The following is a 24,143-nucleotide window of genomic DNA, read 5'->3' on the forward strand; positions in this document are numbered from 1 at the left end:
GGTCCTTGTCCTATTTGACAGTACCCCAACATGCCAGTACCCCGACGTGCAAATACCCCAACGTGGCCCGGGTTGCGAGGGCCCTTTATAGCTGCTCGCAGCTCTAGTTATTCTTCTTCTTCTTCTTCTTCTTCTTCTTCTCCGTAAACGATCACGATTTTGGGTACCTAAACATTTACGAAAACTCACCAAACTTTGCACACTCCTCAGGCCCGGCGAAAAATTTGATATTATGAAGTCGTCATAACAACGCGACTCTATAGCGCCCCCTAGCATAGAAAAATAAAAACCAAGCCCGGCATGTTTGAGCTAGAGCAACGAAAATTGGCAGGCACGTGTAGCACCCCGAGACGCACAAAAAAGTCTATTGGGACCATGTAGCTAAAATGTACAGGAAGTGAGCTATGAATTTTTTAATGTCCAATTTTGGCCTATTTTGGCACATTCACTGTGGTCATGCTTTTTCCCCCTTTGCAAACATTTTTCATCCAATTGACTTCAAACTTGGCATTTATCATCTCAAGACCTGAGAGAACAACTGGGGAAAAAATCTTGCCATTTCGAAATACTATATGACGGGGGCGGGGCATCAAACATTGCCTTTAAAATTTCATTTGTCCAGAAAGAGCAAATGCTTAATAACTGCCATGTTCAAGCTCCAAAAAATCTCAAACTTATCAGGCAACTTAATAGTCACGGCCTGAAAACATCTATATGATAAAATTCAGTTATCCATGTAGCGCCACCTAGTGGTAACAATAATTGTCATACTTTACGTTTTTAGCTACTGTGCTGAGCTCGTTGAAGGGATCCAGTTGAAAATTGGTCAGAAAAGCCTTAAGATGTTGATCATGCCCCACACCGAATATTGTAACTTTTCGCCAAAGGGCGTGGCCGCTACGGTGCCGCAAAGTCTGAAGATTTCTCGTGACAACAAAAGCTGCATTAACTTGACCGAGATGATGCTATCTTCTCAAAATTGTACACAATTGATGAGAGTCCAGCCCTAAAGACATCTAAAAACTTATATTTCATCTTACTGATAGCGCCACCTACTGGCAATTTTTTTTCTTACGATTTTTCTTCAATGTTTTTCTCCAACCATGTTAACTGGACCTACCTCATATTTGCTCAGATGAGGGTGTCGGCCTTCATGCTGTCACAACACGAAGTTTGTGAGTTTTCGCGAGTCGCTGTGGGCGTGGCTAAGCGCTGTTCGCCAAGAAAACAACGCCAATTTTGAGGGCCTAAACTGGCACAGAAACTCCTGAAACTTGGCACACACATCTGGCCTGGTAAAATGAGCAATATTTTATTGTTGATTGTGCTATTTTTACAAAAATGACTCAATAGCGCCCCCTCGAAATTTTTAACGAAGCAGCCCCGGTTGTACGTTTAAGCAAGAACGCCGAATATTTTTAGGTGTATGAGGGAGCCCAAGACCTACAAAAAAGTCTCTTGTACCCATATGCTAAAATGAACAGGAAGTGAGCTACGAATTTTTGAATGTCCCATTTTTGACGATTTTTGCACATTCACAGGGGGCAGACTTTTGCCCACTTCTCCTACACGTTTCATCCGACTGAGTTAAGACTTGGCCTGGACCATGTCAAGACCTGAGCCAACGACAGGGGGAAAAATTTTGACTTTTCGAAATACTATATGATGAGGGCGGGGCATCAAAATTTGTGTTTCGCAATGAAAAAGGATATGCTTGATAACTCCCCGGTACATGCTCCAAAAAATCCCAAACTTGACATGTATGTTTATCGTCAAGGCCTGAAGTTATCTCTATGACAACATTCAGTTATATATGCAGCGCCACCTAGCCCTTGAGGCATGAAAAAAAAATACCCCACATACGGTATTTTGTACAAAAAATGTAAACTCATTCTAAGTGTGATAACGAAGTCATTTCTAAATATTCTTTTAGTTTCCACCACTCAAAATGTTCACTGGCATCAGACTTATCCAAACATATATATATTTTTATTTATTTTTGATAGCCTCTATGGACATTAAAAGCAATATCGTGAATGAAGGATATGCTTAATAACGCCACGGTACATGCTCCAAAAAAAATCCCACACTTGACATGTATGCTTATAATCAAGGCCTGAAGGTATTTCTATGACAACATTCAGTTATAAATACAGCGCCACCTAGCCCTTGAGGCCTATATAAAAAAAAATTAAAATACCCCACATACGGTATTTTGTACAAAAAATGTACACTCATTCTAAGTGTGATAACTAAGTCATTTATGAATATTCTTTTAGTTTCCACCACTCAAATTGTTCACTGGCTTGACACCGATCCAAACGTATGTACGTTTCCATTTTGTTTTATTCATTTTTGATTGCCCCTTTGGACAATAAAAGTAACATTGTGCAATGAGTACAACGAGCGATGATGTGTATATACACTTTTACAAAAAAATACCAATCAGGGCAACTCATTGCCTAAAAATAAAAAAGGACGCTGATTTTTGCAGGTCTTAACAATCACCAAAACCCGTTGAGCTTGACACACACACTGGCAAAAAAATATTCTACATGTAAACGTTTATTATGCCATTTTCAAAGAAATTTTGCTTCTAATATGCCAGTACCCCAATGTGCCAGTACCCCAACATGCAAGTACCACAACGTGCAAGGACCCCAACGTGGCCCGGGCTGCGAGGGCCCTTTATAGCTGCTCGCAGCTCTAGTTATTCTTCTTCTTCTTCTTCTTCTTCTTTATTCTCCGCAAACGATCACGATTTTGTGTACCTAAACATTCACGAAAACTCACCAAACTTTGCACACTCCTCAGGCCCTCCTCAGACTATGAAGTAGTCATAACAACGCGACTCTATAGCGCCCCCTAGCGTAGAAAAATAAAAACCAAGCCTGGCACGTTTGAGCTAGAGCAACGAAATTTGGCAGGCACGTGTAGCACCCCGAGACGCACAAAAAAGTCTATTGGGACCATGTAGCTAAAATGTACAGGAAATGAGCTATGAATTTTTTTATGTCCAATTTTTGCCTATTTTGGCACATTCACTGTGGTCATGCTTTTCCCCCCTCTGCAAACATTTTTCATCCAATTCACATCAAACTTGGCATTTATCATCTCAAGACCTGGGAGAACAACTGGGCAAAAAGTCTTGCCTTTTCGAAATACTATATGATGGGGGCGGGGCATCAAATATTGTCTTTAAAATTTCATTTGTCCAGAAAGAGCAAATGCTTAATAACTCCCATGTTCAAGCTCCAAAAAATCAAAAACTTCTCAGGCAACGTAATAGTCAAGGCCTGAAAACATCTATATGATAAAATTCAGTTATACATATAGCGCCACCTAGTGGTGACAATAAATGTCATACTTTACGTTTTTAGCTACTGCGCTGAGCTCGTTGAAGGGATCCAGTTGAAAGTTGGTCAGAAAAGCCTTAAGATGTTGATCATGCCCCACACCGAATATTGTAACTTTTCGCCAAAGGGCGTGGCCGCTACGGTGCCGCAAAGTCTGAAGATTTTTCGTGACAATAAAAGCTGCATGAACTTGACCGAGATGATCCTATCTTCTCAAAATTTCACACATTTGATGAGAGTCCAGCCCTAAAGACATCTACGAACTTATATTTCATCTTACTGATAGCGCCACCTAGTGGCAATTTTTTTTCTTACGAATTTTCTTGTACATTTTTCTCCAAACACGTTAACTGGACCAACCTCATATTTGCTCAGATGAGGGTTTCGGCCTTCATGATGTCACAACACGAAGTTTGTGAGTTTTCACGAATCGCTGTGGGCGTGGCTAAGCACTGTTCGCCAAGAAAACGCCAGTTTTGAGCGTCTAAACATGCGCAGAAACTCATGAAACTTGGCACACACATCTGGCCTGGCAAAATGAGCAATATTTTATCATGTATTGTCCTATTTTTACAAAAATGACTCAATAGCGCCCCCTAGAAATTTTTAACGAAGCAGCCCCGATTGTACGTTTAAGCAAGATCTACGAAGATTTTTAGGTGTATGAGGGAGCCAAAGACCTACAAAAAAGTCTCTTGGACCCATATGCTAAAATGAACAGGAAGTGAGCTACGAATTTTTGAATGTCCCATTTTTGACGATTTTTGCACATTTTCAGGGGGCATACTTTTGCCCACTTCTCCTACACGTTTTATCCGACTGACTTATGACTTGACCTGGACCATGCCAAGACCTGAGCCAACAACAGACGGAAAAATCTTGACTTTTGGAAATACTATATGATGAGGGCGGGGCATCAAAATTTGTGTTTCGCACTGAAAAAGGATATGCTTAATAACTCCCCGATACATGCTCCAAAAAATCCCAAACTTGACATGTATGTTTATCGTCAAGGCCTGAAGGTATCTCTATGACAACATTCAGTTATATATGCAGCGCCACCTAGCCCTTGAGGCATGAAAAAAAAATACTCCACTTACGGGATTTTGTACAAAAAATGTAAACTCATTCTAAGTGTGATAACTAAGTCATTTAGGAATATTCTTTTACTTTCCATCACTCAAAATATTCACTGGCATCAGACCTAACCAAACATACATATTTTTGTTATTTAGTTTTATGTATTTTTGATAGCCTCTATGGACATTAAAAGCAATATCGTGAATGAAGGCTATGCTTAATAACTCCCAGGTACATGCTCCAAAAAATCCCATACTTGAAATGTATATTTATAGTCAAGGCCTGAAGGTATCTCTATGACAAAATTCAGTTATAAATGCAGCGCCACCTCGTCCTTGAGGCAAAAAAAAAAAAATGCCTCACTTACGGTATTTTTGCAAAAATTGTAAACTCATTGTAAGTGTGATAACTAAGTCATTTATGAATATTCTTTTACTTTCCACCACTCAATATGTTCACTGGTATCAGACCGATCCAAACATACGTATTTTTTATTTAGTTTTATTTATTTTTTGATCGCCTCTGTGGACAATAAAAGCAACATTGTGCAATGAGTACGAGCGATGATGTGTGTATATATACTTTTACGAAAAATACCAATCAGGGCAACTCATTGCCTAAAAATAAAAAATAAGACGCTGATTTTTGCAGATCTTAACAATCACCAAAACCCATTGAGCTTGACACACTCATCACACCTGGCAAAAAAAATAAAAAATCCACATGTTTATCATGCCATTTTCAAAGAAATTCTGCTTCCAATGTGCCAGTACCCCAATGTGCAAGTTCCTCAACGTGCAAGTACCCCAACGTGGCCCGGGCTGCGAGGGCCCTTTATAGCTGCTCGCAGCTCTAGTTAAGCATATCCTTCATTCACGATGCTTTTTTTAACGTCCATAGAGACTATCAAAAATAAATAAAACTAAATAAAAAATACATATGTTTGGATCGGTCTGATGCCAGTGAACATTTTGAGTGGTGGAAAGTAAAAGAATATTCATAAATGACTTATTTATCACACTGAGAATGAGTTTACAATTTTTGTAAAAATACCGTAAGTGGGGTATTTTTTTTTCATGCCTCAAGGGCTAGGTGGCGCTGCATATATAACTGAATGTTGTCATAGAGACCTTCAGGCCTTGACGATAAACATACATGTCAAGTTTGGGATTTTTTGGAGTATGTACCGGGGAGTTATTAAGCATATCCATTTACATTGCGAAACAAAAATTTTGATGCCCCGCTCTCATCATATAGTATTCCGAAAAGTCAAGATTTTTCCGCCTGTCGTTGGCTCAGGTCTTGACATGGTCCAGGTCAAGTCTGAAGTCAGTCGGATGAAACGTGTAGGAGAAGTGGGCAAAAGTATGCCCCCTGTAAATGTGCAAAAATCGTCAAAAATGGGACATTCAAAAATTCGTAGCTCACTTCCTGTTCATTTTAGCATATGGGTCCAAGAGACTTTTTTTTGTAGGTCATTGGCTCCCTCATGCACCTAAAAATTTTCGGAGATCTTGCTTAAACGTACAACCGGGGCTGCTTCATTAAATATTCCTAGGGGGCGCTATTAAGTCATTTTTGTAAAAATAGCACAATCAACAATAAAATATTGTTAATTTTACCAGGCCAGATGTGTGTGCCAAGTTTCATGAGTTTCTGCGCATGTTTAGACCCTCAAAACTGGCGTTGTTTTCTTGGCGAACAGTGCTTAGCCACGCCCACAGCGATTCGCGAAAACTCACAAACTTCGTGTTGTGACATCATGAAGGCCGAAACCCTCATCTGAGCAAATATGAGGTAGGTCCAGTTAACGTGTTTGGAGAAAAACGTAGAAGACAATTCGTAAGAAAAGAAATTGCCACTAGGTGGCGCTATCAGTAAGATGAAATAGAAGTTCGTAGATGTCTTTAAGGCTGGACTATCAAATGTGTGAAATTTTGAGAAGATAGGATCATCTCGGTCAAGTTAATGCTGCTTTTATTGTCACGAAAAATCTTGAGAATTTGCGTCACCGTAGCGGCCACGCCCTTTGGCGAAAAGTTACAATATTCAGTGTGGGGCATGATCAACATCTTAAGGCTTTTCTGACCAATTTTCAACTGGATCCCTTCAACGAGCTCAGCGCAGTAGCTAAAAACGTAAAGTATGACATTTATTGTTACCACTAGGTGGCGCTATATGTATAACTGAATTTTATCATATAGATGTTTTCAGGCCGTGACTATTGCGTTGCCTGAGAAGTTTGAGATTTTTTGGAGCTTGAACATGGGAGTTATTAAGCATTTGCTCTTTCTGGACAAATGAAATTTTAAAGGCAATATTTGATGCCCCGCCCCCGTCATATAGTATTTCGAAAAGGCAAAATGTTTTGCCCAGTTGTTCTCTCAGGTCTTGAGATGATAAATGCCAAGTTTGAAGTCAATTGGATAAAAAATGTTGTCAAAGGGGGAAAAAGCATGACCACAGTGAATGTGCCAAAATAGGCCAAAATTGGACATTAAAAAATTCATAGCTCACTTCCTGTACATTTTAGCTACATGGTCCCAATAGACTTTTTTTGTGCGTCTCGGGGTCCTACACGTGCCTGCCAATTTTCGTTGCTCTCGCTCAAACGTGCCGGGCTTGGTTGTTATTTTTCTACGCTAGGGGGCGCTATAGAGTCGCGCTGTTATGACGACTTCATAATATCGAATTTTTCGCCGGGCCTGAGGAGTGTGCAAAGTTTGGTGAGTTTTCGTAAATGTTTAGGTTCCCAAAATCGTGATCGTTTACGGATAATAATAATAATAATAATAATAATAATAATAATAATAATAATTCGAACGAAAAACAATAGGGACCTCGCAGCGGTCGCTGCTTGGGCCCTAATAATAATAATAATAATAATAATTTTTACAAAAACAATAGGGACCTCGCAGCAGTCGCTGCTCGGGCCCTAATAACTTGGTTAAACAGACATTGTTGCGGTGGACCGCTGCCAGTTTCTGCTGTTTAATGTGTTTTACACTTATAGACACGTGTGTGTGTATATGGGCACACTATTCTCTCACTACTGTACTGTACTGTATCACTTAATGGCACAGATTTACTTGTCTAAATAATAACTGGGCTGCAACATTGCTAATTCACATTAACAAGCACTATCTTAGCTGTCCACATGAATAGTTACTAACACACGAGAAAGTTATACAACACACCAAACATGAGCTCATTATTCAAAGTATGATGCACGTAACGAAATTACATCACTGAACATTAATTGCAGCCGACTACGGCTGTAGATGTTACATATTAGTGGCATCGATTGAGAGGATAATGTCCCAACTGACGGCAGACATGACGTGAAAAGAGAGACAAAACGAGCAAATAAGCACACTATACTTTAGTGCACTTCTCTACTAATGCCTAACATACGGAAGAGAACACGTTCGTGTAGTTAAACGGTGTTTGAGACACTTAATTTGTTACGGAGCGGACTTTAACGAGGTGCACAACGAGCTGTCAATCAAATCTACGTCGAAGCTTAAGGCACACAACGGCAAACCAGTGCGACAAAAAAAACACTATAAAGTAACTAAACGCTATTTAGTGTCACTGTGGCATCTAACTGCATAATAACCGCTATGCAACAAGTAGTGGACGTGACCCAGAATGCAATGTGTGCGTCACGAGAGGTAAATATAATGACGTTACTCTACTCTTAACATGGAACTAGACAATATAATAATGACAACTGTTAATATTTGGAACCTTTCTAACAAACATTATTGACTTAATTAAGTGAAAATGTGTGTGATTTACTCCCCGAGTAGTTAGTAGTGAATTAGCTACTGGGTGTTAGCCTACATGCAAAGCTGAACACACCACTGTTAGCTAGCGGGGATTCAATGCAAGGCAATGCAGCTCCATTCATATAGTGCATTTAACACACAACCTAATTCAATGTGTTTAGCTTATCATGGTGAAAAGTTCGGCGGAGTCTCTTCTCTTTTAACTTACCTTCGAAGCATGTGTCTCGCGTTGTGTCCGTGGGTGCGTGTGTGACCGGCTACTGTGATATATGGCATACACTACTGATTGGTTCTGGCTCTTGCACGGCTAACCAATCAAATGCTGCTATGGGCGTTATGTTGCTGGAGTTGGACTCCATAACAGACAGAGACGCTCTGGGCTGCATTCGAAACGAAAAGACGGAGTTTTAAATGGATCGCTTATATCGGCCGTCAGATTAATAAAACAGGCCGATACCGATATGTACCAATATGTCAAATATCGGCCCCGATTATCGGCCCGGCCGATTATCGGTCTATCTCTAACTTATGCTGTTGGATATGGACAAAAATTACAATATACATTCATATTATATCCCAGTAACGATACAGTGTATATCCACATATAGTTGTAATTTTCCTTCAAATTGAAAGAAAATAAATGACAAATTTATTGAATTTATATTGAATTTAATCCATCCATATTTTATTTAATTTATCAAACAGTTTATATAGAAAACAATCTAATGTAATTAATAAAAAAGTAATAAAAATTAGGCCGCACGGTGGATGACTGGTTAGCACGTCCACCTCCCAGTGCTGAGGACGGAAGATCGAGTCCAGGCCTCGGCCTTCCTGGGTGGAGTTTGCATGTTCTCCCTGTACACATTCACTGTGGTCATACTTTTTGCTCCTTTGTCAACAGTTTTCGTCTGATTGACTTCAAACTTATCATCTCAAGATCTGGGACAACAACTGGGGAAAAAATCTTGACTTTTTGAAATACTATATGACGGGGGCGCAGAGGAGAAAACACATTCCCCCTTCTTTTCATGTATCCTTCCGCCAATTGCGCTCATTCACATTACTGTCGTTCCCAGAGCAGAAACAAAATAGATCCCCACACACACACACACAGAAAAAGAAAAAGATCAAATATTCTCTCGCTTCCAGTGTTAATTTAATTAATTTTATCGACTACAAATGCTTGTTACGGATCAGGATGTTGTGTTTTTTTTTGTTTTTTTGTTTTTTTGTGTGTGACTGCCTCCTCCCTGATTGGTGGCCCGTGTCCCCCACTCTGTCAACCAATCAGGGGAAGGGAGAAGCGCTGATGACATACTGGCTTTATTTATTTCTTATCTATTTTCACAACTTTTGCACTTGCAGTGTTTATTCATTCTTGGCTCTTAATTTATTTTCCTCTTCATGTTTTGTGTGCAGCATTCTCTAATTTAACTTTTCAATTTAACTCTTTCAGATGACTCTTTCGCACTCTCATGCAGTCCTCAATCGGGTCCGCTATTCATGCATATAAGCAATGTGTCTCCTTATACACAGGCAGTCAGATTTTGGACCTCGGTCCACACACAAGGCGCACCGTTGACTTTTGGGAAAATATAAGACTTTAAAGTGCGCCTTCTCTCTTGCCTTCCCCTCTTCCTGGACGTCTTCATCTCACGTTTGATCTGATCATATTTCTCCTAGCCGCTCTTGTAGGCCGAATAACTTTTTTTTTTTTTTTTTTTTCTTTTTTCTTTTTTTTTTTTTAATGGCGCGTACCAAACGCAAAAGTCTCATAGCCAATTATTAAAATTAAACTTGAGTCACTGTTAATTCCACTTTTCAAGTAACTCATTGTACCCTCCACTGCATACAATTGTCTCTCAGAGCTGAAAAAAGGTTATATCAAATGTGGGAATGGGGGAGTGAGTAAAACACAGTGAATCTTGTTGTGATTCATTGTATACAATTAACAGTATTGTACAGTGTATGCGTTGTTTAGACTGACAGACAGAAATTGACAGACTGGCATATTAATAGTATCAAGGAAAGTTACTAAGGGACATTAGGGAGGAAAATTAAATTAGCATGACAGCATGTTATACTAGTATTATCTAACCCAGGGGTGTCAAACTCATGTTAGCTCAGGGGCTGCATGGAGGAAAATATATTAGCAAGTGGGCCGCATCGGTAAAATAACAGTATACAACTTAAAAACGATTGGCGTCAATTATACGCAGATTTTCGCTATTTGCTTGCCAGCCCTAAATGACGGAGCTCAACTGTAATCATATTGTTCCAAAAATAATACAAATGCAAATGGAACGCAGCAACACAGAGTCCTGGATGTGTTAAAATCGATCTGTTTTGCATATTTATATTGTTCCCAGAATGCATTGTGTAGCTCAGTTAATGACGTTATAAGGACGCTAATCCTTCTCAATTCTATTTGTGTTACCAGTAATTGAATTTGTGTCGTATTTAACACGTTTGTCAGTCTAAAAAATGCTCATCTGAGGACTGCTTGTGAAGTTATATATTTTAATTGTGGCCAACTGATTAATTAGTCCGACATTACTTTTTTTTTTTTTTTTTAACTGTACAAAATCATCTCGCTGGCCGGATTAAACCCCTTTGCGGGCCTGATCCGGCCCGCGGGCCTTATATGTTTGACACCCCTGATCTAACCCCTTGTGGTTGAATTCTTTCATCTGTTTATTACAGAATTTGGAGGTATCAGAGGACCTTTCTGAATGGTATGGCCCGCTTCACCAACATGTGAGAGCTGTTGCCTCTCTGAACAAACAGATCCAGCAGATGACTAACCAGTGTGCCGAGGTCAGTACTTCTCTTTACATTTATCTCATTCGGAGTTTCAGTGGAACCTCAAGTTATGAACGTACCTGCTCACGAACAATTTGAGTTAAGCTTAGAATTTTCAGAGAAAACTAACTAGTATTTTCGGTGTACGAATGATCTTGGCATAGCCTAGCAGATGGACCCATGTTGCTGCTTCTCACTCTGCATAACTGTTATTGGCAACGTGCATAACACATTGCTATAAATCTGAGGTCACTAACTTTGTGTTTTAGATGTGTCCCTCCATCAACACACCTGATTCAAATGATCAGGATCGTTATCATGTTTCGACAGATGATGCTGATGAGCTGATATTTGAATGAGTGTTGAAGGAGGGAAACATCTGAAAAATGCAGGATAGGGGCCTTTGAGAACCAGAGTTGGTGACACCTGCTGTAAACTGAAGAATAATTGTATCCCTCTGCGGTGGAAGGCAGAAATCGGTTGCAAATTTACGCGAAGTTCAAACTCCGCTTCCTTGATCCTCCAATCACAAATGATTGACATGGTAGCCTAATACAGTGGTACCTCTACTTACGAACGTCCCTTCATACGGAAGTTTCAAGTTACGAAACTCAACAGGAAAATATTGCCTCTAGTTACGAAAGAAGTTTCAGGAGACGAAAGGTAAAACTACAGTAGGGGCCGCTATTCGCAGCTCCCAAAGTTTCCTGAACGCAACATACTTACAGCTGCTCTGCCATTGGCTATTACTGGCATCTTCCTGGCATCCCATTGGCTAAAAGGGACCTGTACCGTATTTGACCATAGATACATAATAGATTGTCTCTACATGGTATCCCATTGGCTAAGAGTATTTGACCATAGATATAAAATAGAATGTGTCTATGTAGCGTCCTCGTCATTCGCCCCTCGGGCCATGAGGTGTTTAGATAGTTTTACGTAAATATTAACTAACAGCAAATTAATTTGTGCAAAAATTAAAACAATTGGTGATTGATGGACAGTAAGTTTTTAATTGCGACGAGACAGGCCTTTTTTGGAAAAAGATCCCTCGCCGTACCTGAAGTTTCCGTCAAGTTTTGTAATTTATTGAAAAGAATCACCCAGAAAAAATGTTTTACCATTCGGGCGATCGCTCACTATGATGTTTACCTTGGACATTTTCAAAGGATTGTTTAAAAAAAACAAAACTAAACTAAAGCTGCTTGCAGCTATAAAGGGCCCTCGCAGCCCGGGCCACGTTGGGGTACTTGCACGTTGGGGTACTGGCACATTGGAAGCAGAATTTCTTTGAAAATGGCATGATAAACCATTACATGTGGATTTTTATTTATTTATTTTTTTTTTTTTTTTTGCCAGGTGAGATGAGTGTGTCAAGCTCAATGGGTTTTGGTGATTGTTAAGATCTGCAAAAATCAGCGTCTTTTTTTTATTTTTAGGCAATGAGTTGCCCTGATTGGTATTTTTTGTAAAAGTGCATATACACATCATCGCTCGTACTCCTTGCACGATGTTGCTTTTATTGTCCATAGAGGCGATCAAAAAAAATGAAACTAAATTAAAAAAGTACATATGTTTGGATCTGTCTGATGCCAGTGAACATATTGAGTGGTGGAAAGTAAAAGAATATTCATCAATGACTTAGTTATCACACTTACAATGAGTTTACAATTTTTGTAAAAATACAATAAGTGAGGCATTTTTTTTTTTTTATGCCTCAAGGACTAGGTGGCTCTGTATTTATAACTGAATTTTGTCAAAGAGATACCTTCAGGCCTTGACTATAAATATACATTTCAAGTATGGGATTTTTTGGAGCATGTACCTGGGAGTTATGCGTGCATGGGGAACACCCATGTGCCTGTGGGATGGAGCGGCTCTATCCAAAATGCATGGGCAACACAAGGCTACAGTGACGCCGGATGGCACGTATACCACGCACACAACAGGACACCATTCCCACTTCCCTTAAAGTTTCAATAGCAGTTTGCGTGCACACTTAGTTTTTCTATTCTAGTATGATTACATAAACACACTCAGCACTGACGAGACTGCAGGCGCCACAGTCGGGAAGCCCAAATATGGGTGTAGTTTCCGACTTACGAGCCCCTTAAATGATGCTCTTCATGCGTGTCAGAAATGCTAATGTTTTAATAAATAACATGTTTTCCATTATGTAACTTTGGTTGTTTTGCTACTAATGCATTGCAGGTACATTTGCATCCAGTGGGAACAATTAAAACATTCTAAGGTTGCACAAAAAAAAACATTGAAGACATGAAAACAAAATAAAGTTGCCCATGTTTGTATAAATAGTTTGAGACTCAATTAGCCTATGCTTAAAATGACCCGTGTGATTAAAAACAAGTAAACTTAGGGCTGATTCTAATCGTGTCACAAATTTGATATATAAGTTATTTGATATTTTTGTAACATACATACATCATGTAATTTATGATCTCAGGTGTGGTACTGGTTTGGTCGGCATGTGCATGTTTGATGTTGCCAAGGGCTTAGCTACTGTATATGGTTTACATTTCACAGCCAATTTTGTCCTGCTGGGCTTTTTTCTTGAATTTCATTGTTCTGACAACATGATGCGGACAAATCTTTGAGTGGCACTCACAGATATAGCTTATAAGAGAAATTTTCTAAATGCATTCTAACCAATGATATGTGCATGTAGCACTTCTTGCAGGCTTATTGAAACAACAATACGCCGCACACGGTGGCAATTTCACCGTCGAGGCAGTAAATAACATGAAAACGCTGCAGGAAAATCAGTATTTTCAAGTTTGTTGGGCGTAGTGGGCGGCAACGTAAGATGGCTGCCGGTGGCTTCACTTCTCGTTATGGTGAGTCCATTCATATACAAGTCCGTGGAAGTTGCTCATCGTTGTCCAAGGAATGCTCAAAAAGTTTGTACGAATGCACAGACACGTGGAAAACTAGAGCGAACATTGATGGGAAGTATCCACGTGTGTTGGTCTATCTTTACTGGGATCTGGCGTACAATTAAAGTCACCTGCAATAATGTAATGCCCATTTAATGTTGACAAAGTAAGGAATTTGGATCGTCGTAATTTGGTGCATAAATGTTGACTAGAATAAGGCATTCAGACAGAAGAGTGCCCTGGATTATCAAAAACCGTCCCAGTTTATGTGGTATAACCTTTATGACATTAAATGGAATTGACCCATGTATAACCCTGGGTTTACACCGGTTGCGTGTGCGGTGCGGTGCGTCTTGACTGCGTGCTCCGGACGCGTCAATTTTTTGGCCAATCCACACCGGCTCCGCACAGCTGCGGTCCGGCAGCTCCGTCGCCGACCACTTCCCGCCATGTCTCGCGTGACCGCGCGCGATCATGTGGCATTAAAAACAACGACAAACACACAGAAAGTCTGTGCTCAACAGAGAAGCAGAAAGAGAGGTGGACTTTTATTATTTTGTGGCTTTCTACCTCCAATATAAACCTCTCCTCGTCCATGTTCGCTGGTGTCTAAACCATGAATGAGCACCTCGCACGTTAACTCCAGGCCCGTCTACGCCCACATCACGTTTTGCTAGCATGCTTGCGAAATAGGAGCTGGCGAGTGTTTTATCTTGAAAGGTAACCGGAAATTTATTTTGAAACTGCGTCGTTCTTCCTGTCCCGCTCGATGTGTTTTGTGCTAGCTTGCCATTTGCTGGAGGCCTACCGCTGCGGCGTCCGGCAAAAATAGAAAATAGGTCTATCCTTGCGGAAGGGCTGCGGCACGCCGCAGCTGAGACGCAGTCGACACGCAACGCACACGCAAGCGGTGTAAACTGCACCATTCGAATGAATGTAATCTAATTGCTTGCGTCGCCGGAACGCACCGCAACCGCACCGCAACCGCATCCGGTGTAAACCCGGGGTTAGTGTCATGACACTTCTTGCCTGACTTGAGAAAGGAGTAGAATATATCGATCCTGAGAAATCGAGGGTGCTTCAGAGCTGAAAGAGCTGAAAATTGGTTAACCATTACCTTGTTCCACACGCACTATACGTATTAGCGCCGGCTGCCCGTAACAGTTAGCATGTTGTCCATCCACATGACTGACTGTTGATGCGACTCCTTTAATCAGCCAGTCCCTGCTACTCCCAATAATGGATACAGGAGAAGCAGTGTGATTTTCGTCCCGGCCGTGGGAACAGCGGACAAACGCCTCAGCACGGTCCTCGAGTGGGCGTGAGAGTTTGCCCAACCAGTCTACATGTGTTTTGTGTCCCTTGGGGAGTCCTGTGGGGGGTGCTTCGGCAGTACGGGTTACAGAGTAGGGGTGGGAATCTCTGACATGAGGCCGATTCGATATGTATCTCGATACACAGGTTGCGATTCGATTGAAAAACGATTATCTTTCAGAACAGAACGGTTCGATGCGGTTCGATTAAGTTTGGGAACGATACGATTTTCGATTCGATACGATTCATTTCAATATTCAAAACTTATAGTGACATTTGTTTCTTGTAAACATTAGTCTTAAAACACCCCAAATTTTTACAGTATCTACAAATGTGTTAAAAAAAATAAAAAAAAATAAAAAATAATGTCTTCTATATTTTTATATATTGAATCAATTATTTAAATGGACCGCAACAAAGGGCTGGGCGATATGACTGAAAAATGTATCAGTTTAAATATTTATTAGTCGTTATTGAGAGTTATAATTGTTTTTAATTTTTTTTATTTTTTTTTTATTCAAAATAAGGATCAGGAAAAAAAAAAAAGGCTGATAATTCAATTTGAAATATAAATATTTAACCTTTAAAAAGACACCAACACAATTAAACAGAATATGTGCACATTGTGAAGTATTTCAGAAACATAAATTTAAGACATGAAATAAACCTACCGTCCAGCCAAAAGAAATATGAAGCCACCTTATGGAACAATAAATCTATCAAACACATTTTAACCACTTAATATATCCAAAAATATTTCCAAAAGTGCCCTTCCCTTTTTATCAACAATTTTTGTTTTTAACAATATTTGTTTTTCTTTTGCCATCATATTCATTTTTGGTTAATGTATGACATCTTTTTGTTTTTTTTGTTTTTTTTTATCTGAGACAAGATGATGACCACAGAATCACTACTGTTTATGTTTTGTTTTTTTGGGCTGTCGTTCATTTTGCGTTTGATGACGTAATCACGGGCACGTCTCAGTTCTCCTATCTGCTGCTCATGCGAGTTGTATACATTGACAGGGAGCCACAAACTGAGAAATGAGATACTTGCAGTGTGCTTTTAGCATAGCTGGTGTGTTGGCTGTGGGACATACCTGTTTCGTTTGAATCCATGCATTGGATCGTCACGGGAGTTATTCTTTTTGGCTCGCGCGCAGTACCAACGCCGGCCCGGGACATACAAGTGCACCGAGAGGACTCGATAGCAATGGGTTAGCTTCTGCTAACTGTTGCATGTTGTCACTCGTTGTGCGCGCGCGCGCCGTGTCGCGAGCACGGCGTTAACGGTAGGCTCCTCCCCAAGGTGCGTAACATCTTTGCATTATGTTTACAACATCCGGGGAATGAAGCGTCTCTGAGCGCTACTTTGCTAGCTCTCTGTAAACACGGAAGTAGCTTGAATAGTGATGCGACTGAAATGTAAACAAAACAAGTAGAGCACGGCGCAGAACTCTTGCTATTGTTATGAAAACCATAAAGCCTCACTCGCAACCGATTCACAGCAACGCGATATCCGGTCCACAGCTTTACAAGCAATGTATCTAAGGATTCCCGGCGGATTTTGTATCGGTTGACAAGTCTGCTACCGATACGGTCGTTTAGCTCCCCTTGACGACCGATGGTTCGGTCGAATCGGTTTTTTGTCCCACCCCTATTACAGAGCCCCCTGATACGTGCTATTTGGCCTCTTTACGACCGTTGTCAGTCTAAGTCTGCATTGCCGGCAGTAAGTCAGATTTGTTTCCAGTGAGAGTTGCACTCTGCCAAGGTTGCCCTTTGTCACCAATTCTGTTCAAACCTTCATGGACAGAATTTGTAGTTGCAGCCGGGGCATTGAGGGAGTCTGGTTTGGTGGGCTCAGCATTGTATCTATGCTTTTTGAAGATGATGTGATGCTGTTGGCTTTTTCTGGCTGCGATCTCCAACTCTCACTGGAGCATTTCACAGCCGTGTGTGAAGCGGTGGGGATTAAGATCAGCACCTCCAAATCCGAGACCATTGTCTTCAGTCGGAAAAGGGTGGAATGCATTCTCTGGGTCGAGGATGAGATCCTACCCCAAGTGAAGGAGTTCAAGTATCTTGGGGGCAGATCGGTGCAGCGTCTGCAGTGATGCAGACTCTGTTTGGTCCGTTGTGGTGCAGAAGGAGCGAAGCAGAAAGGTGAAGCTCTTGCCGGGTATGTTCAGAGGAGGCCCGGGACGACCCAGGAGACTATAGGCACTTTGGCCAAAAGCCAAAGAATAAATATGTGTTTTAAGACGTGTTTTAATAGAGGTTAAAGAGGGGGATTGCCTAATATTTAGTGGAAGGTTGTTCCAAAGGGAGGAACCTGCAACAGCAAAGGCTCGATCTCCTCTAAAGGCGCTTTTCCACCGTACCGGTTCCACACCGAAGCGGCAATTTTTGTCCCCGGATGTTAGTGTCCACACGGGACTTTTTCCTGGCCAAGCCGTTCCGTTGTAACCGCTGTTTAGAACTCTTTCGACAGCGGTTCTGCAGCGCCGGTCGTCGGGGGACTAGCGGGGGAGGTGACGTCACCTGTCGTCTGATTGTCCGACAGCAACGCCGCTGCCGCATTTCCTTGTTTTAAGCGAGAGATGCAGAAGCGCCCGTCGGTCTTCGCCAAAGTCATAAAAATACAGTATATTCAATAAATATAATAATGTTTTACAGCAACGCTTAACTATATTTATGATTTAAAAGGTACTTGTGGATGGATTCATAATGTTTGTGGTTTAAAAAAAAACATCGTGAGGCTGCCGTGTGTTCCTATTCACTTGAATGAGAGCTCCAGCGGCAGAAATAGCTGTCTTCGTGAGCCGGTTGTGAATCGCAATATTTCATCCATGGTGGTCTATATTAAATTGTAAATATGGTTCAATGTTGGCGCGACTTGCCACTCGGGAAATGTTATCTCAGATCCGCACGCAATGCGGAGTGCAAGCTTGGCGTGGACAGTTCAAATGTTGCTGCCCCCTTCTCGCCATGCGCCAGTTGTAATGGAAAACCGACGTTTGCTGTCTGGTGTGGTTGCGTGAGGTGTGGTGTGGTGTGGTGTGGTGCGGGCACGATGGAAAAGGCCAAATTGTCTCTCAGCTGGCCTGGGAATACCTTGGGATCCCGCCGGAGGAGCTGCATGAAGTGGCTGGGGAGGTCTGGGCTTCCCAGCTAAAGCTGCTGCCCCCGCGAACCGACCGCGAATAAGTGGTTGAAAATGGATGAATGGATATTTTCTGTTTAAAATTTGTTACAACGTCCCAACTTTTTGGCACTTGAGTTTGTTATTTGTGATGTGATGTGATGTGCCTGATTATGTGGACTAACAGCTCTCATCTTTCTCTTCTTAGCTACAAGCAAAGCATACCGACGTTAAGAAAGATTGCAAGCAGGCCAAGAATGAGCTGATTGAGGTAAGACAATCAACCACTTACGGAAAAATGTTCACCTAACATACACAATTATCTGCAGTTATCGAATATTTTGGTAGTTGGAGATCCTACTGAAAATGCTATCGAATAATTGAGTATTCGGATAAAATAGAAAAAGGTATACATTTTTACTTGGTTTGACTGAATCAAGAAGAGGAACAAAACACTTAAAAATTCACTGAATAATGAACAACCAATTGTTTTTCATTTTTAGATAACATATTTTAACGAGAAAAATTCCCGCGGAAATTTTGGAAGTGACTGCTGACTCTTGCAAGGTGGAAAGCCGAATGCACTGGTCCGTTCTGGGTTAGCATGCTAAGCTAACATTAGCATTAGCGTGCTAACTTCGTATTAGCGTGCTAACTTAGCATTGTCATTAGCATGCTCAGCTAACATTAGCATTAGCATGCTAACTTAACATTAGCATGCTAACTTAGCATTAGCATGCTAACCAAGCCTTAGCATTAGCATGCTAACTTAGCATTAGCATTAGCATGCTAACTTAGCATTAGCATGCTAACTTAGCCTTAACATTAGCATGCTAACTTAGCATTAGCATTAGCATGCTAACTTAGCATTAGCATTAGCATACTAACTTAGCATTAGCATTAGCATGCTAAATTAGCATTAACATTAGTCTGCTAACTTAGCATTAGCATTAAAATGCTAACTTAGCATTAGCATTAGCATGCTAACTTAGCATTAGCATGCTAACTTAGCATTAGCATGCTCACTTAGCATTAGCATGCTAACTTAGCATTAGCAATAGCATGCTAACTTAGCAATATCATTAGCATGCTAACTTAACATTAGCATGCTAAGCTAACATTAGTATTAGCATGCTAAGCTAACATTAGCATGCTATCTTAACATTAGCATGCTAACTTAGCATTAGCATGCTCAGCTAACATTAGCATGCTAACTTAGCATTAGCATTAACATGCTAACCTAGCATTAGCATCCTAAGCTAACATTAATATGGTAACTTAGCACTAGCATGCTTACTTCCTGTTGATTTCAGGTCACTTCCTGTTGAAATCAGGTCACTTCCTGTTGAAAATGGGTCACTTCCTGTTGATTTTAGGTCAGCTCTGGGTCACTTCCTATTGAAATTAGGTCACTTCCGGTTCAAATTAAGTCACTTCCTGTTGATATCAGGTCATTTTTAGGTCATTTTCTGCTGAAATTATGTCACTTCCTGTTGAATTTAGGTCTGTCTGGGTCACGTCCTGTTGAAATTAGGTCTATCCCTGTCATACCTAATCAATTGGCCAAGATGGCCGCCACTCAGGGGCCGAGAATCCTGGGTGCACCTCAACAATTGGACAAGATGGCCGCCACTGTGTGTGGGCGGTGGTGGGGAAATTCCAGGCGTAGATGACAACAAGCAGCTCTGATTGGCTGAGGCAGTTGCTGTGCAGAAGTGAGAGAGTGGGCAGAATAGCTCAAAAAGCACCATTTAAATAGCAGTTCATTACATTACATTTCATAAACAAATATATAATATTGTGCTTTGATTTTTTTTTTTTATTAAGCGAAAATAGGGAATGATCTGAAGAGTTTAAAATTCAATGGTTTTAATTGATCAAGAAATGTGGAAGTTAAGCCATAATCAATAAACTGAAAATGGGTTACTGTCACTTTAACAAATATGCGCATTCACGCACACACATTTCGTAATTACCAGGTGGGCGAACATTTTGCTTCAATTGAGTTCTATGAGAAAGCGCACACCTCGAACAAAAGGCTCTCGCGACTCAACGGTTTAAGATACAGATTTCAGAAATGCCCCGTTAGAACGGCAAGGCTTTGGGGAACAAGCATGTTCTCATTTTTTAAATCGGATAAAAAAATGACCAAATTAGAGCAGGTTGAAAACGTGTGACTTTTAAAAAAATTACAAAAAAAGGCGGCGAAAATAACATGGGGCTCAATGGGCGAAAAAGTGCGACTTCCCCTCGCTTCAAGTCAAATAAAAGGTACTAAATGACACCTTTGCCGCACAAAAGTGGGTTTGTCAGAAAGAAGACCCTTGTGACTACAAAATATCCAAATTTGATGTTTACTGAGCAAATATTGTGGCCACGGTGACGAGTTGAAGTGAAATTTTTAGAAATATTTTTTTTTGTCTCTCCACTCTAGCGCTGATTGCTCCACTCTAGCAAACGCAATACACACTAATGTAAAAAGCCTTTTTTTCTTCATTTCACACCCTGTCTTTGAACCCGCACAGGAGGGAGCGCTTACATTTCTTAAAAAAAATTTCGACACAGAGCTAAAGATGGGAAAAATTGCAACAAAATGAGCTAAAAATCGTCTCGGTCGGTCAATGTATGTGCGCGTAGCGTAGCTTCGAAAAAGGTGTTAAATTTGTCGATGTTTTTCCCCCTTCTCCATTCATTCCTATGGGATTTTTTGGCGGGGTTTTGGGGAAATTGCGTCGCCATGGTAACTCGAAATTCCGAAAAAAAAATGGTTCCCCGCCGAGTCAGATCGAGACGCATCTTTTGATACCTCATTTGTGCCGGTACGTTCAACGGTACGGCCCGCATTTTTTCTGAAAAATTCCGGATAATAAAGAAAAATAATAAGAAACGCCGTTTTTCTGGATACTAATATGTGACTGCTCCGCAGCAGTAGCTTCGCTACTGCTTTGCGGGCAGCAGTCACATAACTAATATGTGACAGCAGTCACATAATAAACGCTTTTTTCTGGATACTAATATGTTACATTATTATGTGACTGCTGCCCGCAAAGCAGTAGCGAAGCTACTGCTGCGGAGCAGTCACATATTATTATGTGACTGCTGCCCGCAAAGCCGACCGAGACGATTTTTAGCTCATTTTGTTGCAATTTTTCCCATCTTTAGCTCTGTGTCGAAATTTTTTTTAAGAAATGTAAGCGCTCCCTCCTGTGCGGGTTCAAAGACAGGGTGTGAAATGAAGAAAAAAAGGCTTTTTACATTAGTGTGTATTGCGTTTGCTAGAGTGGAGCAATCAGCGCTAGAGTGGAGAGACAAAAAAAATTCTTTCGAAAAATTTCACTTCAACTCGTCACCGTGGCCACAATATTTGCTCAGTAAACATCAAATTTGGATATTTTGTAGTCACAAGGGTCTTCTTTCTGACAAACCCACTTTTGTGCGGCAAAGGTGTCATTTAGTACCTTTTATTTGACTTGAAGCGAGTGGAAGTCGCACTTTTTCGCCCATTGAGCCCCATGTTATTTTCGCCGCCTTTTTTTGTAATTTTTTTTAAAGTCACACGTTTTCAACCTGCTCTAATTTGGTCATTTTTTATCCGATTTAAAAAATGAGAACATGCTTGCGTTCCCCAAAGCCTTGCCGTTCTAACGGGGCATTTCTGAAATCTGTATCTTAAACCGTTGAGTCGTGAGAGCCTTTTGTTCGAGGTGTGCGCTTTCTCATAGAACTCAATTGAAGCAAAATGTTCGCCCACCTGGTAATTACGAAATGTGTGTGCGTGAATGCGCATATTTGTTAAAGTGACAGTAACCTATTTTCAGTTTATTGATTATGGCTTAACTTCCACATTTCTTGATCAATTAAAACCATTCAAATTTTAAACTCTTCAGATCATTCCCATTTTTCGTTTAATTAAAAAAAATCTAAGCACAATATTATATTTTTGTTTATGAAATGTAATGTAATGAACTGCTATTTAAATGGTGCTTTTTGAGCTATTCTGCCCACTCTCTCACTTCTGCACAGCAACTGCCTCAGCCAATCAGAGCTGCTTGTTGTCATCTACGCCTGGAATTTCCCCACCACCGCCCACACACAGTGGCGGCCATCTTGGCCAGGGATTCTCACACAACTGTCCATACAGAGCGGCGGCCATCTTGGCCAGGGATTCTCACACTACTTCCCATACAGAGCGGCGGCCATCTTGGCCAATTGATTAGCTTGGCCAGGGATTCTCACACTACTGTCCATACAGAGCGGCGGCCATCTTGGCCAATTGATTGGCTTGGCCAGGGATTCTCACACTACTGCCCACACAGAGTGGCGGCCATCTTGGCCAATTGTTGAGGTGCACCCAGGATTCTCGGCTTCTGCCCGCATGGAGCGGCGGCCATTTTGGTCAATTGATTAGCTTGGCCAGGGATTCTCACACGACTGTCCATACAGAGCGGCGGCCATCTTGGCCAATTGATTGGCTAGGCCAGGGATTCTCACACTACTGCCCATACAGAGTGGCCGCCATCTTGGCCAATTGATTGGCGAGGCCAGGGATTCTCACACTACTGCCCACACAGAGTGGCGGCCATCTTGGCCAATTGTTGAGGTGCACCCACTATTCTCGGCCTCTGCCCGCATGGAGCGGCGGCCATTTTGGTCAATTGATTAGCTTGGCCAGGGATTCTCACACTACTGTCCATACAGAGCGGCGGCCATCTTGGCCAATTGATTGGCTCGGCCAGGGATTCTCACACTACTGCCCACACAGAGCGACGGCCATCTTGGCCAATTGATTCGCTAGGCCAGGGACTTCAGCACCACTGCGCACACACAGAGTGGCGGCCATCTTGTCCAATTGTTGAGGTGCACCCAGGATTCTTGGCCCCTTAGTGGCGGCCATCTTGGCCAATTGAATAGGTATGACAGGGATAGACCTAATTTCAACAGGAAGTGACCCAGACAGACCTAAATTCAACAGGAAGTGACTTAATTTCAGTAGGAAATGACCTAAAAATGACCTGATATCAACAGGAAGTGACTTAATTTGAACAGGAAGTGACCTAATTTCAACAGGAAGTGACCCAGAACTGACTTAAAATCAACAGGAAGTGACCCGATTTCAACAGGAAGTGACCTAATATCAACAGGAAGTGACCCGACTTCAGCAGGAAGTGACCTGATTTCAACAGGAAGTGAGAATGCCAGTGCTAAGTTAGCATGCTAATGTTAGCTGAGCATGCTAATGTTAGCTTAACATGCTAATGCTAATGTTAGCTTAGTATGCTAATGCTAAGTTAGCATGCTAATGCTAGTTTGTCATGCTAATGCTAAGTTAGCATGCTAACGCTAATGCTAGGTTAGTATGCTAATGCTACGTTAGCATGCTAATGCTAAGTTAGCATGCTAATGCTAAGTTAGCATGCTAATGCTAATGCTAAGTTAGCATGCTAATGCTAATGCTAAGTTAGCATGCTAATGCTAATGCTAAGTTAGCATGCTAATGCTAAGTTAGCATGCTAATGCTAATGCTAAGTTAGCATGCTAATGTTAAGTTAGCATGCTAATGTTAAGTTAGCATGCTAATGCTAAGTTAGCATGCTAATGCTAAGTTAGCATGCTAATGCTAAGTTAGCATGCTAATGCTAAGTTAGCATGCTAATGCTAAGTTAGCATGCTAATGCTAATGCTACGTTAGCATGCTAATGCTACGTTAGCATGCTAATGCTAATGCTAAGTTAACATGCTAATGCTAATGTTAGCTTAGC

The 24,143-nt window shown here is 41.1% G+C and overlaps 1 protein-coding gene across 3 annotated transcripts in view; it reads left to right on the forward strand.

The window, feature by feature from the left end:
* Positions 1–24,143, forward strand: part of ccdc93 (CCC complex scaffolding subunit CCDC93) — a 198,092-nt gene that overhangs the window by 48,054 nt on the left and 125,895 nt on the right. For all 3 annotated transcript variants that reach the window (XM_077535938.1, XM_077535939.1, XM_077535937.1), the window contains 2 exons: positions 10,934–11,047; positions 18,593–18,655. In XM_077535938.1, the coding sequence (XP_077392064.1) occupies positions 10,934–11,047; positions 18,593–18,655 (177 nt within the window). The remainder of the gene's footprint in view (positions 1–10,933; positions 11,048–18,592; positions 18,656–24,143) is intronic.

Source organism: Festucalex cinctus, chromosome 11 (assembly GCF_051991245.1).
Source record: "Festucalex cinctus isolate MCC-2025b chromosome 11, RoL_Fcin_1.0, whole genome shotgun sequence".
Classification (NCBI taxonomy): domain Eukaryota; kingdom Metazoa; phylum Chordata; class Actinopteri; order Syngnathiformes; family Syngnathidae; genus Festucalex; species Festucalex cinctus.